The 17625-nt window shown below is 32.1% G+C and overlaps 1 protein-coding gene across 5 annotated transcripts in view; it reads left to right on the forward strand.

Annotated features, from left to right (window-relative positions):
* The window catches only part of Cpsf6 (cleavage and polyadenylation specific factor 6), a 30941-nt gene extending 15191 nt beyond the window's left edge, over positions 1 to 15750 (forward strand). For 2 of the 5 annotated variants that reach the window (XM_005006368.4, XM_005006370.4), the window contains 4 exons: positions 232 to 347; positions 910 to 1063; positions 4043 to 4235; positions 10924 to 15750. In XM_005006368.4, the coding sequence (XP_005006425.1) occupies positions 232 to 347; positions 910 to 1063; positions 4043 to 4232 (460 nt within the window). In that variant the 3' untranslated portion in view covers positions 4233 to 4235; positions 10924 to 15750. Of the gene's footprint in view, positions 1 to 231; positions 348 to 909; positions 1064 to 4042; positions 4236 to 4314; positions 9594 to 10923 lie in introns of those variants that run through there. The other 3 variants (XM_003476097.5, XM_003476096.5, XM_005006369.4) reach the window with 2 other exon arrangements.
* The last annotated feature ends 1875 nt before the right edge of the window (positions 15751 to 17625 follow it).

The following is a 17625-nucleotide window of genomic DNA, read 5'->3' on the forward strand; positions in this document are numbered from 1 at the left end:
AAACAGAAAGGGAAAATGTAAATATAGCATTTCTGCCCTCCAAAAAGATGAAGTTTCTAAACAGCTGAAAGGTGTAAGAGAATTTTGCTTAGACTTACTATCTTTGTAGGATAAATAGCATACTTCAGTCTGGCAAATAACCATAAAGGACTTCTACTTTGAATTGGTTTTTACTGTTTTGAGTAACCGAAAAAATCTATTGAGTAACAATTTAAAATTTTCTTTTTATAGGGAAATGGATACTGCTAGAACTCCTTTGAGTGAAGCAGAGTTTGAAGAAATCATGAATAGAAATAGGGCAATCTCAAGCAGTGCTATTTCAAGAGCTGTGTCTGATGCCAGTGCTGGTTTGTATATTTTTCCAAGTATCAGTATTTCTTACTTATGTTGCATGTACTCTTTTCATATTGCCAAATCATTGCCTAAGACTTAAAAAGCATTGAAGAGAGCTGTATGTCACAGTGTATAATGGAAAGAGCCTCAATGCTAATTGGGTTTAGATTCTGATGTTGACATTTAATGGCTCAGAGACCTTAAGGCAGCTCATTTATTTATTTTTGTATTTGAAAAATGTTAACTTGTTTTACACAGCTATAACAACAAATCATACAGTTTGGGGCTGGAGATTTAGCTCAGCGGCATAAGCATCTGCCTTGCAAGTGTGTGGTCGTGAGTTCGATCCCTGGTACCAATAAAAAAAGAAAAAGACAAAAAAAAAATCATGCAATTTCATTAATATGAAACCCTTTGCAAATTTTGAAACACTTCTTAAAAAAAAGCATTAATCTTCTGTAGTCACTTTAAAACTTAATACTGTGTTGTACAATGCTTTTATCATTTTTATCCCTGAGTGATATAATGGCATTCAAAAGCAAAATTTGACATTAATGCTTTTCTTCTCCCCTACAGGTGATTACGGGAGTGCTATTGAGACATTGGTAACTGCAATTTCTTTAATTAAACAATCCAAAGTCTCTGCTGATGACCGTTGCAAAGTTCTTATTAGCTCTTTGCAAGATTGCCTTCATGGAATTGAATCCAAGTCATACGGTTCTGGATCGAGGTAAAACTTTCCTGTCTTAAGACTTTTTGAAACTCTAGTTAACAAAAGGAGAAAATACTATGGTTGGGTGGTTTTTTTTTTTTTTTTTTTTTTTGGTCTTTTTCCTTTACCAGGGATCGAACTCACAACTGCCTGCTTCCAAGGTGGCCGCTTATGCCGCTGAGCTAAATCCCCAGCCCCCTGTGGTTGGGTTTTAAAATAAGATTTTCATTTTACTTACTGTTTACTCAGCAGCAAGAGTGAATTTTTAATACTGAGTCAAATATCAGTTTATTTGCTTAAATATCCTTCAGAGGCTTCTACTTAGAGTAAAATTGTAAATGTTAAGGCGTCATTTGACTTCTCTTGCCTCTTAGGGTAAGATTTATGTTTTTAATCTCATACCTCTCCCCTTTGATCTTGCTTTTTTTTTTCTGGACACATCTAACTCTTGCTTACCTCACTGATTTCTTGATATTCCTTCTATGGAAACCCTTTTCCTGTCTGTTTACGTATATGACTTCATAGCCATTGTGTCTCAATTTAATCTCATTTTTTGAGTTGTCTCCCAAGTTAGTCTGTCATATCATTATATTTATTTATTTCATATGTTTCATACACTATAACTTGTTATTGGTGGCTTTTTCCTCCATTAGAAGATTTTCAGATGATGAGAATACCATTAGCTATCCTGTTCACATAGAACTAGATTTATATTTCACCATTGCTTGATACAGAATAAATGTTTTTTGAATGAGGGAGTTATGAGTGGATGGCTTATTGCTAAATAGTTTTTCTTAAATTCGATAGTTCTTTTTTTTTTTCAGCATTACTACTAACCTTGAAATCTTGATATTTAATCTTCACATGATGTTCTTAAACCTTCTTAAGTACTTTGTCTGGAAGTAGAGTCGTCTTCATGAAGTTAATGGAAAGAAGTTTGTCTTGGGCATGGCCTTCAACTTTGTTTTAACCCGTTTGACCCACTGTAAGAATCATTGTAACTGAACAGAGTTTTTTCATAGCTAAAGATTTTACCATGCATTGTCTTTAATATTTTAAGTTCAGAGCCAGAAAGCCTACCTTGATTGAGGAACTCAACACCTAATAATGTTTAGCTGTCTAGTTCAGAAATACATGAACTATAGACATTTGTAAATTTCTAAAATGCTTTTTAGATTTTAAACTTTGGTTAATTTTTTAAGGCAGTTCATGAAAACATTTCTACTTAAAAATACAATGGGTCTACTTAAAAATACAATGGGAATACAATACCAATCCTTTCAAATGATCATAATTATTAGTCATTTCTGCCTAAACATCTTCACACCTTTACACACATATAAACACAATTTCTTAGTGGAGTGTAGATAAATCATATTTTGGTTAGGTAGGAATGCAGAACAGACAGATACTTATATAAAGTAGTCCCATAGTGTCTGAAGGGATTGATTCTGGAATCCTTGACAATAACATAATCTGCCAATGCTCAAATCTTATATAAAATACTTGTTTATAATCTATATATATCTTCCCATATACTTTATTTTTTCCTGTCTCCTGCTGTTTAGTCCTGTGTGCTTTAATCTTCTCTTCTTCATTTAAAATAATTGATATAAAGTGCTGTATAGTCATTACACTATATTGTTTAGGAAGTGAAAAATTTGCATTTTCCCTAACAGTAGGTTTTTCCCAAATATTTTTAATCTGAATTCAGAGCCCATAGATACGGAGAGCCATCTGTATATATTTTGATAACTTACATTAATAGGTGGTAATACTTACGTATTTAGGACCCATTGTATATTGAATGATTTTTGTGAATTTTATACTTTAAAAAATCTATATTCTAGATATTAATTTGACATTTTGTCTGCTTTCCTGTTTATTCAGTAACATGTATGTTTTAGGATACTTATTTAAATAGGTGATATGCTATATTTCCATATGTTTTACTCAATTTTTTGACAGATACATTTATTGATTTATGTAGTCTTCTTGAGATATGGTCTCGCTATACAGTTCAGGCTGACCTTTGGCTCACTTTGTAGTCCAGGCTGGTCTTGAAATGATCTCCTGTTACAGCATCCTGAGTGCTGGCATTATAGCAGTGTGCCACTATGCCCAGCTTGGCAGATATTTTTAAAAATGAAATTTTGGGTTTATGCTTATTGATGATTTGGTAGTCATCAATAGGACAGGATAGACTCAACTGTGTCACAGAATGTTTTACTGCCTTAGATTTTTTAAAAAATTTATTTTATTCACACATTTATAATACACAATTATGTTCCTTATGGAGAATTGGCATATGACATAAAAACCAAGACCATTTCCCCTCATGTTCACAACACTGTTGTAAGACCCCAGTGAGTTCCTGGAATCCCTGATATACTGAACTATAAATCAGTGACATCTCTGTCTTAACTAAGTGCTTACCCACACTATGGCTGTAACTCTTGCATTTTAGTATTACCACAAAAGTAGCACAAATTTCGTTTTACAATTTCACAGCTTCCTACTGTAGATCTCAACAACTTCAGTAATGATTTTTTTCTTTTCCTATGAAATCAAGAACTTTTTTTGCCTTTTCACTTGAGGAACCTTATCAAAATTTGCAAACAGTACTATTGCACTTTGGGACTACTGTTAAGGCAAACTAAAAGTTACTTGGACATGAGCACTGCAAAACCATAACAATCTGTCTGATAACTGAGGTAGCTACTAAAAGATTAATGAGCAGGTAGCATATACATGTGGATATGATACACCAAAAGATGATTAGTATCCCAGGCAGGATGAAACCAAGACTGAGATTTCCTCACTTTATTCAGAATGATGTTGAGTTTAAAAGTTAGTTTATTTTTAGAATTTCTCATTAATTATATGAGACCATGGTTAACTGAGTAAGTGAAACCACAAAGCAGGGGAGAAAAACTGTACTCAGTACCTTTTCAACTATCCAATTATGGGGAGCATTAATCCAGTAATTTCTTTTAGAAGACGTGAACGATCAAGAGAGAGGGACCATAGTAGATCACGAGAAAAGAGTCGGCGTCATAAATCCCGTAGTAGAGATCGTCATGATGATTATTATAGAGAGAGAAGCAGGGAGAGAGAGAGACACCGTGACCGGGACCGAGACCGTGACCGGGAGCGTGACCGAGAGCGAGAGTATCGTCATCGTTAGAAGGTAGGTATTCTTGTTCCTGTTACGTTTAATGTGAGTATTATTAACAGTGATTATAACTCCAGGGCTGTTGTTTATACAGTATATACCTACATATTAAATGGTCCAAGTACTTGTTCTGAATTTAATCATCTGGAAACACCTGAGACAAATAATAGGTAAGTGATCACAGGTAAAAATTTTGACATCTTTTCCTTCAATATTCTGTTGCTGAGTTATCAGTTTTAGGTTTCAGATTGTTAATGGTCTTAAAGCAAGAAAAATAATCAAGAGGACTCATTATGCACTTCTAAAACCTGCAAATTGGAATTTTTGCATGTTATTTAAAATGCTTAAACAGGGAGTTCAGATACAAATAATGTGCTTGGAGTTTTAAAAATAGTTTTTATATTGCCTTCACCTAATTTTATTTGTTCCTAAAACTTGTAAAGAAAGTCTAACACTAATAGTTTATAAATATAAGAGAATGTTTTGTCAACTTTGAAAGAGGTTTTTTCTTTTAAAAAAAAATACTTCTAGAAGAGGGACTGTGTTCCTGGCACCTAGTTTTTGTTTTAAAAGAAATATTATCCTTAATTTGTAAAGAAAACGTAAGTTACTAAATTAAAATGGGTTCAGGTTACATATTTCAAATTTTTAAATTGTATCAAACCATACATCCCCCATTAGAATAACCTTGAAATAATTTTCTTTGATGTTTCATTCATAAATCATAATCATTGTCTTTTTTTTCTGTATTTTACAACTATTTCTTGTGAACATTTTTCATAAAATGGGAGGAGTTGTCTCTGTTTATACTTCATTTTCACATGTGATTTTATTTTTATATTTGTGAACAGCATTTATTCATGTGAAGGGGAAACTGAATCTTGTGCATGTGACACAGAGATTACAAAATATTTTTTGTAAGCAAAAATATTTTTTCTCCATATGTTGATGGCATATCCACACTGAATTAGGCTTAAAACAAACTCCACATAGATAAATAATCTTTATGTGATTACTTTTAGTAATCATGGAAGACAGTGAAAATTTAGTCACTGGTGACTTGTGAGTATCTAAATTGTGATAGGCAAAATCACAGGCTTCATCACATCGTGTGTAACTGACAGAATAGCAGTTTCTTTAGCTATAACATACATACTAGCAAATGACTCATTTTGAATAATACTTATAGCAAGAAAGCATGTAATATCTTATTTTTATGAAACACCAATAGCTGTTTTACTATTTGTAATTTTAAAGGCTTTTTGAATTGAGAAGGCCCATTCTGATACTTACTGCATTTTGATTATACAGTTTGAATATGTATCAAAAATTTTTATGCAGTTCTCTATGGATTGTATTAAAAATTTAATGTCTCGAAACATTTTAATATGAGACAAAGCATCTTCCATTTTTAAAACTAATCTTACTGAAATTGGTAATTGCTTTTGGATGTAAAAATAGTGTTGTATCATGTAAATTAAAGTAAATCTGAGCTTAAATTTTACTGATGTAGCTTTGTATTCCTGAGTTGAATAATCTTAGCTCATTAAATTATTAGTGTTCAGTAGTTGTTTATGGTGAATTGAGGCCAAGTTGTTATTTGAAATGGTTAACACTGTAGTCATTTGTATTATGGTTACAAGTTCTGTAAGTTAGTGTTTTAGGCTTTCCTAAGTTATCAACTTTAGTTACTGAAGACATGATACTGAAATTTGAATACATCTTCAGTCATCTCCAAAATTGATGTACCATGTTGCCATCAAGGGTCTTCTAAATCAGTTTATACTGGAGATTAGTGACAGTTTTCTTACTGGTTTTAGTAAAACTAGCATAGTTGACAAAAAAGTTCGTCCTGAAAATCCATTGTTAATTTTAAATAGCTTGAATATACATTCCAGCATAAGTGGACCTAATACATCATGACTTGAGTTTCATTACATTCAGACATTAACTATGAATTCCTCATGTGAAAACTATTGTTGACATTTTTCTTAGTCACTGATGTATCATACCAAAATTCCCATGTTTTGTTTGTACATTAATCAGAGTTGAGTTGTAATATTGTATGCCTTCATCCAAGCAAAATTTTACATAAATCTTTCCAATACAAAAAAAATGGTTGTCTTGGATTATTGTATCTTTGCTATACCAAACAGTATTTATTGTGGAACTAGATATGAAATGGGGTGGGGACTGATATTAAAGTGAAAAACTATTTGCAGATTTTGTTACTATCATAATAAGGTCTGTTGTTGACCTCTTTAAAAGTTTTTAAATATGAGTCCTTTTGAGCTTTCATGTAAATCTTAAATGTAGTGAGTGAAATAAGAATGACTTGAAAGCTAAAATGAATGTCAGTAAGTTTGTACATAAACATATGATAATGTAATCTGTTACTAAAATGATGATGAATGGCTACAAGGGCAAGCCCGTAATTTAACTGGAAATTTAATGATGTTGGCAAACTGTTAATGTCTGTCCCATCTTAATTTTTTTTGTGTTTGAACTGTTGAATAATGTTAATTACATTCTCATTTAAAAATGTATTAGTTTTTCCAGAAACATTCAGTATATAAGTTCAAATAGATTCTAATTTAATGACACAATATCAGTATTGTAAATTTCAGTATGTAAATACATTGTGCTTCGTATTCTGTATTTTTTTGCCTCTATTCTGAGACCACTCTGAGCAAAATAAGTGATTTTAAATTGTACGTGTCTTACAGAAATAATTTTACCTTCCTAGTTGAGTTATTTTAAGGTTGTGTTCTTACTACCTATGGGATAGTACTACTCAGGAAATTTGTGTTGTTTATTTTTTATATTGAAGAGTAATTATTTTTAAAATACTCATTTACTCAGTTTTCCTTCTCCCCATATGAAGTTTACATATTCTTAAATCATTATACGTTTATCAATAAATGTCTTGTGTATGGGGATCTGGATTAAGTAACCATATTTTCTGGACTGTGATCACTTCTATATGTATCATGCTGTTAGAATTTGTTATTACTACACGGGATTTAAGATGCTTTGTATTGCTTATTCAGCTTCTTATAGTTTTGTGTTAATTGGGGTGAAAAACAAAAATGCAAAAGAGTAAAAAGTTCTTTACTAACACATTAAAAGACATTACATCTCCTTAGGAATTAGTGTTACATTGAGGCTTTTGCGAAAATCAGATTGTCTTCATTGCCTGGTGAATGATGATTGGTTGTATAATAATACTTAAAAATTACTTCTGCAACTCTTAGATCATCTGAGACCTGCCTCATAAATTTTAGTTATGTTTCCTTGTGTTTACCCTTACATTGTAACTACAGTTTCATCTGGATATGCTAGCTTTTCATTACTTGAGCTCTAATTTCCTTGCTTTTAGTAGTATTTGCAAACCTGTGTCTGACTATACCGCTATCTACTTAGCAGTGACAAGAGAGAGTAGGAAGTAATCCCCTGAATGGATGATGTGTTTTGCTCACTGTGGTTGAAGAATATAGTTTTGTTTATAAATGATTAATACTTTGTTTAAAAACATTTAGTGCTAATGTGAGTCACTTTGCTCTCTCACGTTCATTTCAGTGTGAAGTTTACTACCGGTATTTCAGTTTGTAACTTAGATTTTGAATAATGTTTGAATGAATGTTTAGTTAGTATTGTTTAAAGAAAACCTAAAATAACCAGTAAAGGGTAAGGGTACCATTTGTGCTATACAAATTTATGAGTTTGCCCTCTGTGGTAGAATGTTTGAACTGTCACAGTGGATTCTGAATACCAAATAGCCTATTTTGAAATGTCCATCTTACGAATCTTTTGGAGGCAAAGCTGATTTTTTTTCTTTGTGATGTAGTTTATTTCTATTATTTAATGGATTGCCTAGAGCAAGTTATGTAAATGTTTTATATTGAGTGAGAAAATGGCTTTTTGAAATGAGGTAAGTACTATGTCCATAGGTAGAAAGATTACTGTGAAGTGTTTTGATAGCAAGGAACTGTTTGTAAACATCTACAGTAAGCAGAATGGCTTTCATGCCATGTGTTGTAAGAAGACTTTTTTTATCTTAAAGAGTAAACGTATATGTAGAGACTTGTTTCTCTTGCCCACTTTTTTTTAGTCCTTTAAGAAGTAATTTTCAGATAGAGAATAGTAAATTGTTTCATTGAATTAAAAACAGCATTATTTTATGTTTACATAAAAACCCTTTTAATTCAATATATTATTGTGAAAACCTGTAAAAAAGCTCTATCAAATTTATATTTGTCTTAAAAGATGACTACCATGACTTTACATACTAATGCTGACAAATTTGCTTAGGTAAATTTCTAACAGAAACACCTAAAATTTGGGTGTAATACTGACTTGATGTTATATCAGTTATCTCAAAATGCAGGCACTTGACATTTTACTTGATGCTCACATTAGTGTACAGACATTGGGAAGTCTAGATTCCATTTGTCATCTTAGTGCTTTAAACAGCTGTTCACACAACTTCCTTTTATAACTGATAGCTAATTCAAGTAATTGCGTGGCTTTGACATAGATTTGATCAAACGATTTTCTGAGAACATGAGCATTGATTGTATTTGTTACTTTTAAGTTTCTTTTTGATATCTTTGTTTATGTAGACTATCTTTTTACATATTTGAGACTGTTAACATGGATTTGGATTATTGGAAATGGGTTGTATTGCCTTTAAATTTGCTTCCTTTTGAGACTGTAAACTTTGTGTATCCAGGTGGATAAATAAATGTAAAATGTTTAGAAATAGAAATGACTATCCCCCAAATTTTATATCTGTATCACAAAAATTAGGATTAATAGTAAAGACTTTTCTATAAAATATAATCAAGCAAGAAATAAGATGTATATTGTGACTTGATAAATAGGATTCACTATATAAAAAGCAGTAAAATTCTCTGTTGGAATAAGATACAATTGTATATAACAATTTTTTTGGAAGAACTGAATATTTTTGTGTTGCTCACTCATTTTAAATAAGTTTTCCTTAGTGACCCTCTTTTTTATTCTTTTCAGCATAACAAAAAAATTAAAGAAATAACATGCTTTCATAGCAAGGTTTATTGATTTCCTCGTTTTATAATTAGAACATATGCTTTATGTAAGACTTTTACCAGCTTTTTAAAGTGCCTTGCTGGGCTGGAGGTATAGATTAGTGGTAAGCCTCTTGCTTAGCACAGCATGTGGTCCTGGGTTCAGTCCCTCAGCTAGCTAGCTAGCTGCTAGCTAAAAATTAAGCAGACAGATAAATAATCCTAAGTGCTAAGCAGTTGAGAGCTAACATTTTGCATTTTTTGAATTAAATCCACTAAATAAGCTTTGTCAGCATAAGATGAAAATAAAAGGTAATACTAGAAATAGTTTAGGTATCTCTTTGAAAAATACAGGTTATAGAAACTATCTAGAAAAAAATCCCCGATTTTAACATTTGGTTTTTTCCTTGTGTAATTATAAGGTCTGAGTTTTTAATTGCTAGGCAGTGTGAATGAGTGTATGTACTGATGCTCTAAATACGTTTTCAACATAGGGAAAAAAGAACATAAAGAGATAAAATTTATAATTGTGTTAGGAATTACTCTTAGTAGCAGAGCAGCAGGTGCATTAGTGTATACCGTGATCCTGGCACTTTAGAGGTTGAGGCAGGAGGGTTGCTATGAGCCGGAAGCCAGCTTTGGCTGTGCAGTGAGTTCAAGCCAGCTTGAATTTTATATATAGCAAGACTCTTGTCTCTCCTCCCCGCCCCAAATTTTGTATTTGTGGCAAAGGATCACTGAACATTGTGCTCTTTAGACTCTTAAGTCACTTTTCGAATGCCCTCTTGGAATTTATATTTTAAATAGCTGTTGTTTATTTAACATTTATATGCAAATTAATTGAATGTCTTTTGTGAACTTCTACCTGAAGTTTGCTTATATATGTATTTTTTGCAATTTTAGTTTATCAGCTTTCCTTTTTTTTTTTTAAAACTTTATGTGAGTTTTCAAATTTTCAATGAAATTTATCATTGTAGATTCCTAGTTAGCTTGTTTTTGGGTAGTTTATATGAATATTGGGTATTTCATTATAGGTGGAATAGAGTGAAAGTTAATGTCTCAAATTGTATTCTGTCTAAAGATTTGTATGTGGATGTCATTTATTTAAATGTCTATACTGAGTTTTCTCTATAAATTTTGTAACATGGAGAACTATTTGATTTATATCAATTGCAGAAGTTCCTGTATGCTGTGAAATAAACAATTTGTAAAATTTATTGCATTTTATATTCAGCTCAGCACTTGTTAAATGAGTTCATATAGAATTGATATGTGGGTGATTGAAAAGTATCTACATTAAAATCATCCAAGCATTTTCCATTTACTTTTGTAGTATGCATATTTTTAGAAACTGACTTATGACTGTTTCCATCATCACAGAAACAGTAGCTGCTATATTTTCATTTGTTTCAGTCATTAAATTTGAAAGACAATATTTAAGAAGAGTGAAATCAGAATGTCTCATTTTGAATCATCAGATGAATTGGGAGCATTTCTCCACCAGATAGGCAGCTACTGTTTCAGTTAATTCTTATTTTGTGTTAGAATACGTAACAGAGTAGATGCACGACTTGTGTATGTATAGTTAAGCCAGCGTTTTTCTGTGTATTATGGGGAATAGCAAAATCTACATCACAAATTTTGACACATTACAGCTGAAGGAAGAGGAATACCTTCAAGATAAAAGTCTTCATGGGGGAAAAAGTGACGCTTGTCCAGCAGTTTGCTTCTTGTGATTGAACTGAACCTGTAAGGATTCATGGATAAACTGAACAGGAATAGATCTGAATAAAGCAAATCTGCATAAATGGTAACCAGTAGCTCTACTTTTATTTTTTATGTTGCTTAACTGTTTTATTTGAAGGAAACCTGTGTGATTTAAAAAGTTACTAGCTTTTGCAACTTTATTACTGGTTATATACATTTGGCCATTATAATGTGCAAGCAATTGGAAAAACAAAGTCAAGTAAATGCTTGTTTTTATAGTAGTTTGTTCTTGTTAAAAATGTTCATATGATAATGTCTGTAAACAGCACCACTTTGATTACAGTAGATGTAGTGTTGTAATAAACTGTTTAATGGGGCTGATGTGTAAAGCTGTTCAAGTTATTTGATGTTTACACCTCAGGGAAAGTCTTGTGTTCAGCAATATCTAAAGATAATGTTACTATGACAACATTTTTACTGTCCTTTAAAAAAAAGCATTGCAATAGCGTTTTTGGATATGCATCAATCTATTCATGCGTTCAGTGAATTAAACATAACTGATTAATGTCTCTTGCCCTTGATTTTGATATTAGAATAGGTGGTTACATGGATATTTAATATTTCTATATTCTGCTTTTCTAGCTGTTTTTACCTAGTTAGCTTGTGACTTTGCTGAATGGTATAAACTTGTAAAAACTTAAAACTTGACAGACATAGCAATCTAGTCAATGTTTTAGGGGTCAAAAAAATTTGAAGTTTTAACATTTTAGTAAAAACTCATGTATTTGCTATGGTAGTGCAGCTAATGACAACACATATACACAGTTGAGAACTGCTGGCATTGAAAGACAGATTTGATAATTCTAATTGATCTAGAAGTATTTGGTGTTTCTTATTGATAATGCTTATGGTTTAATTTTGAAACCATAGGTAGTGTAAATACAGCCATGCAGCAGATTCATTATGAATAAGGAGAGCCTTAGTTTTATTTCCTCGTTGGTACAGATTTCTGAAGGATGTGATGCTTGTTAACACTAGATGGTGTTCTACATTGTGAATAATGGGAGATTATAGGTATCTTCAACAGTTCAAGGAATTCTATGTATGTTCATGCAACCTGTTAATTCATGCTAGAGTTAAAGATTTTTTTGTACCTGCCTTATGTAGAGACCTATATTAAAAGCACCTGGCTAGCATGTGTTCTTGCAAAATTAGCAGAGGCAGACTGTCAGTTTGACTAGATATTTTTATAGGAAGGTAACTGTGAATCACTTAAAAAATTTGAGTTAAAGTCTTCAATTTGTTTTTAATATATTTTTAAGATCTAATGATCTTTGAGAGACCTGATAGCATACATATAGGTTTTTAAAGTATAAATAAATTTTGGGACAGTATGAAAAGTATTTAGGAATCTTACATAATACATAATGTTCAACTGTAGAAGTCCTCTAAAAATGTGCACTGCCACTGTTCATTTTCATCTTGTCTACTATCAGACTACTCACAGTTAACGATTTCAAATTATCCATATTACTGCCAGCTTTATTTTAAAAACATTTCATGAGTAGAGCACTTGCGCATAGGATCATTGCTATTTACTATAACTGTTCACTCTCAGAAACAATTTTTGAAGTGTTTTATCTTAATGAAAATGCAGTTGCCTTTTTAATATTATTCAAGAGTAGTATCAGAATCTTCTTGTTTTGTGTATAGATGTTGTAAGTTTTATCATTTTTTTAGCTTTTGTATATTTTAATGACAATACCCTCCCTATGTTGAAGACGTTTGGACATATGTATAACACAAGGGAAATTAGTTAATAGTAATATTTAAAGGTAAGTAAAATGTCCACAAGAATAAAAATATCTGTGAACAATTTTAAAATGGAATCACAAAACTATATTTGAAAAGAAACTGGAAATTTTGTACTGGTTTAATTTTACATTTAGCTTTTTATTTTTTTATCAGTGGAACTCTTTAATTGTTCTATCTATATCACTCTTCTCCCTGTTTGGCTGATTTTATTATGTGATTTTTGTTTTAGAGAGTCTGAGTGTACTAAAATTGTTTGCTGCTAGTCCATTATTTTAAATGTTGTCAGGAAGAAATGACTTGTTGGTCTGACCAAGTAATTTTGCAAAATACTTCTTTACCTGATAGAACATGAATGTATAGCAGTAAAGGTAAAAATTTCAAATCTTGTTTTATTTGTTATACCCTGTCATCGTTCATAAGCTGATGTTATTTGAAAAAAAATTTTTTAATGTGTAGAAGCAATCCAAAGAGATACATCTTTGCAAAGACACCAAAAAAGAAAAGAGCTTTTGTGTCTTAGAGACCTTTTTATTTTTTCTTCATTTATAATAACATTAATGGATATGAGAACAAATGAGTTGAATTTTAAACCATAGCATTTATTAGTGCTGTTCAGTCACATTCCTTTCAGCTAGCAGTAAAATTATGGATGAGTGACAGCATCAGAATGGTGTTGCTTCTGAAGAAACACTTTGAACTGAATGTGCTGGCTTTAATTAAAGAAAGTATGTTATAGAAAGCATATTCCAGTGTAAATTTGCAAGTGTTTATTTTCATAAGCAAGATTTGGAGTAACTTGCTATGACTTGATCATAGATTAGCCCATTTACTGACCCTTTACCTAGAATGTTCTTAAGCAGTTAATTATAACTTGGAGTTCACAAATAATGTGTAGCGTAAGTTATTATTTTCATTTGATTCTCCTATGGAGAATGCTGTTTTACTTTTTACTAGTTAAAGTCAGTTTTAAAAGTAAAATTGGAGGTTTAATGAATGTTGTATAATATTTTATAGTGAAAGGGGGAAATTGCTGAAAGGGTAAAGAAGTTTTCTTTCCCTTATGTATTTAAATGTGCCAATAACCTAAATACATACTGTTTTATACAATGAGATGCTACTATAAGACTTTTCTGTTGGCTCTTGGCATTTTGGTTTTCATAACTGATTGGTCATTGCGTTTTCTGTATCATAAAGTGACTCCAATTTTGTGTTTTGAGCTTTGGCTTAAATTATTTTAGGGGAAAAATACTATTTTAAAAGGAAGATTATGTCCTGATTCTTTATTGAGTATGCAGTATTGAGATCCTCTCTGTTCTACAGATAACTGCGTTTTAAATTTTATTCACTACATCCATTGCATCCCATAGCTCTCTGTAAATGATTCTTCCAGTTGTATGTACTTAAATGCACGCTTATCCATTGTATATATTAGACATTTTTTGTGCTAAGATATATTAAGTGAGATTTTTGTAGCAAAGCATTCTATTTTTCTGTTTTAACGGTTTGTGTGTTTGTTGTTGTTTTTTTTTAACATTAACCTTCAGTTTATAAACACTGGTGTATTTTTTTGTTTGTTTGGTTTTTAGTAACTTGACTCTTAGAAGCCTTAGACTTTTAAAATAATACTCAGCCAAAAATTTTAAGTTTATTCAGATGTGGCCTTACATTGACATTCCTTGTGTTCATAATGTGAGACTTTTTATTTAAAGAAACCAAGATACAGGATTAAAGTTTGATCTTAAGTTGAAAGAAAAAATGTGTTAAAATGTCTAGGCTTCTGGGACAAAGTTCTTGTATTCTTCTTTCTTGACATTAGAAAGAAGCAGTATGAACTATTATGAATATCATAATTCAAAATATTCAGGCCTGTGTCCTGTTCAGATTGATTTAGGTTTGTTTTAACCAATGTTTCTTTAAAGTTTCAGGTTGTTGGCATTCACTGAATACACCGCTACTGTGGTTTTTGTATGGGATGTATAAACACTTGGTTATGAACAGATTTCAATGTTTTAAAGACTTCCTGCTACGTTAATACTGCAATGGAGGCTTTTAAAATATTAGGTTGAATTTAATTGAAGTCACACAAATCTTGAAATGCTATCTTTGGATAGTAAACACTTAAAGAGTTTTTCATGTGGGAGTATCCTATAACTCCACCATGGGTGTAAATGTTTTACATTAATTTCATAATTGGACAGACTCTACACTTAGTAAAACATTTCACTTTGAAGGTTTGTTCTTTGTTGCACTGTTACTGAGTAACACTTCTCAGCATTCTGTAAGCTAATTTTTAAATACAGTGGTAAACTCATGTTTGTTTATTTTTTTACTTTAATAATTGTAGTACTCAGGTGGTATTTAGTAGAATATGATCTTTTGGGATAAATCATATGTATTCTAAGGAATGCATCTATAACATTGATAACTTTAGCCTTAAAAAAAGGTCAATTATTCCTTTTTTCCTCTTCATCCCATGGTAAATGAACAAGATAGTTTACAGCCCACTGCAGCCTTAAAATGTTTCATAATTTTAAATGAAAGCCCTTAAATCACAACAAAAATTGTATCATATTACCAGTATCCCATCAATTATTGGATCACAGTTTGTAAATCATTTATCTAATACCAGAAGGCCAAAGAAAAAAGTCTTAAAACTTTAGCTATTGACTGGTGACTTCACAATAAGATTTCTGTGCAAAAGGTAAGGTGATTATTTGATAAAATACCATCTTTTTTGTTGCCATGAGAACTGGACTTCCATATTAGCTTCTTTTAAAAATTTTACTCTCATTTATTAAACTGTAATTACAATTTTGTGTTTAATGTTTACTCTGTCTTTTCTTTCTTTAGCATTTAGGTGACTGTTGAGCAGTTTGCTGTATGGCCATTGTTGGTCTAAACTGCACTGGTAACAAGCATGGTCTTGATCTTGTACTGAAAATAAAACAAAGTTTTCATAATACTGTGCAACATGTCGTTTTTGTTTTATAATTTGGTGACTATTGTGTGTGGTTTAAAATAATACTTAAGGGCAGTATGCAGCATGACATAATCAAAGACCGTTGTGTTTTATTTTTAAGCCATACTCTCAGTGTTTTTTTTCCGTACTGGCATTTTGACATTCTCTAAGCAGATCTGGCTATAATTAAGATTGAGGAGTACAAATCTTCCTAACTCTAAAATTCAGAAAACATTTGTCCAGTGTAGGGGATATTAACCTCGCAAGACTTTCTAATCACATTTCTAGATTACAACAATTAAGAAAAAGTGTTTTACAGGTTAGCTTGGAAAAATTACAGAGTATTTTAAGAATGTAACACATCTTTTTTTCTTCAGTAAATACTTGAATAAAGTATTACATGAACCTTCATTCCTCATCTGTGAGTTTCGGAGCATGTTGATGTAATAACTTCCTAGTAGAGTCCATTTCATTGCGTCCATTAACAACCTGAACTTGTGGTTCAAGTTTGTTAGGTTCCCTGTTGTTTGTGTTACATGTTTACGTTTTTAAAAAGACAAACTCACTGATCCTATTTGTGTTGACTAGGATACTTGCCTATGGACTGTAGGGGTAGCAGTTATTTAACAGTAAAATTTATCCTTGGGAGTAACTTCTGACAAGATGCCACATCAAACTTCATAGGAATCATCAAAGTCTGATTTAGCAAAAGGGAGTAGCACATCCATGGGTGCACATGCTGTGCGTGTGGGGACATTGAACTTAGAGCTTTGGCACTGAGCTACATCCTCAGGCTTTATTTTGAGACAGGACCTCATTAAGTTGCCTAGGCTGGGCCCACACTTGAGAGTCACTGGTTGGAGTAGACTTGTGTCACCACACATGACTGATTATTTTTAAGGCAGAATTTATTTTATTGTTATTGTGAGATTTGAAGAATAAGACTTGGTGAAAAGGGAAGTCTTACTTGGGCAGAGAAACTTGAAAGGAAGACTGGTAGGAAACGTAACAGAAATAGAGCCAGTTGATCGAAGCACAGAGGAAGAATATGTCCCATGTGAGTTGAGGGGAGAAATGCTCAGGAATGTTCAAGGCCACATTCTCTAGGTCTTGTAAGTCATATTTAAAGACTGTCTTAAGAGTGGTGTAGAGTCATTGAAGTGCCTAAGGTGTCACAAGATTGGTATTTGAGAAAGCTGCCTGGCAGTAATACAGTTAGGAAAAGAGTGGTAAAATAGACCAATGAAACTTGGAAGAATCTTCTTTTAACTACCAGATGGTGGAATGAAAAGGAGAAAGCAGTAGATAGGCCTAGGAGAGAGAAAGCAGTAGATAGGCCTAGGAGACCAAATCCCGAGGGTGCGGTAGAAGTTAGATGTGAGAAGGTTAGAGGATGTTATAGAGCTTGTGTAGTTGTATACTATTGACTAAGATGGGGGACATGAAAAGATTATGGGGTACTGTGAATAAAACCTTTGAGATCAAAAGAATAGTTACCTAGTTATGTGATTCTGGACTTGAGAATGCAGGTGTGGAATAAAGACTTAACTTTGTACTTGAAATAAGGTTAATTACAGTTGAAATATCTGATAGAAATCTATGGGTAGAAATGGGGGCAGTGGGACAGGGGGTGAAGTCCAGGATAGCTTCCTGTTTTTTGACAGAAAAGCTGAAATAGATCAATACAGTACTTATCCCCCACCCAACAAGAGGAAGGAAGTGTTTTTCAACCCAAAGCTGCTGCTTCATACTACTGTATGTGGAAGGTTTTAGGTAGATGGCAGAAATTTAAGGTGTTCATATTAAATGACTTACGTGGTTTTGAAGTAGAAATTAAAAGTATAGTATGGGTGTAGCTTAAGTTGAGAAGATAACA

This window comes from Cavia porcellus, unplaced genomic scaffold (genome assembly GCF_034190915.1).
Source record: "Cavia porcellus strain 051 isolate PalLab524CR breed Dunkin Hartley unplaced genomic scaffold, mCavPor4.1 scaffold_8, whole genome shotgun sequence".
In the NCBI taxonomy this organism is placed as follows: Eukaryota; Metazoa; Chordata; class Mammalia; order Rodentia; family Caviidae; genus Cavia; species Cavia porcellus.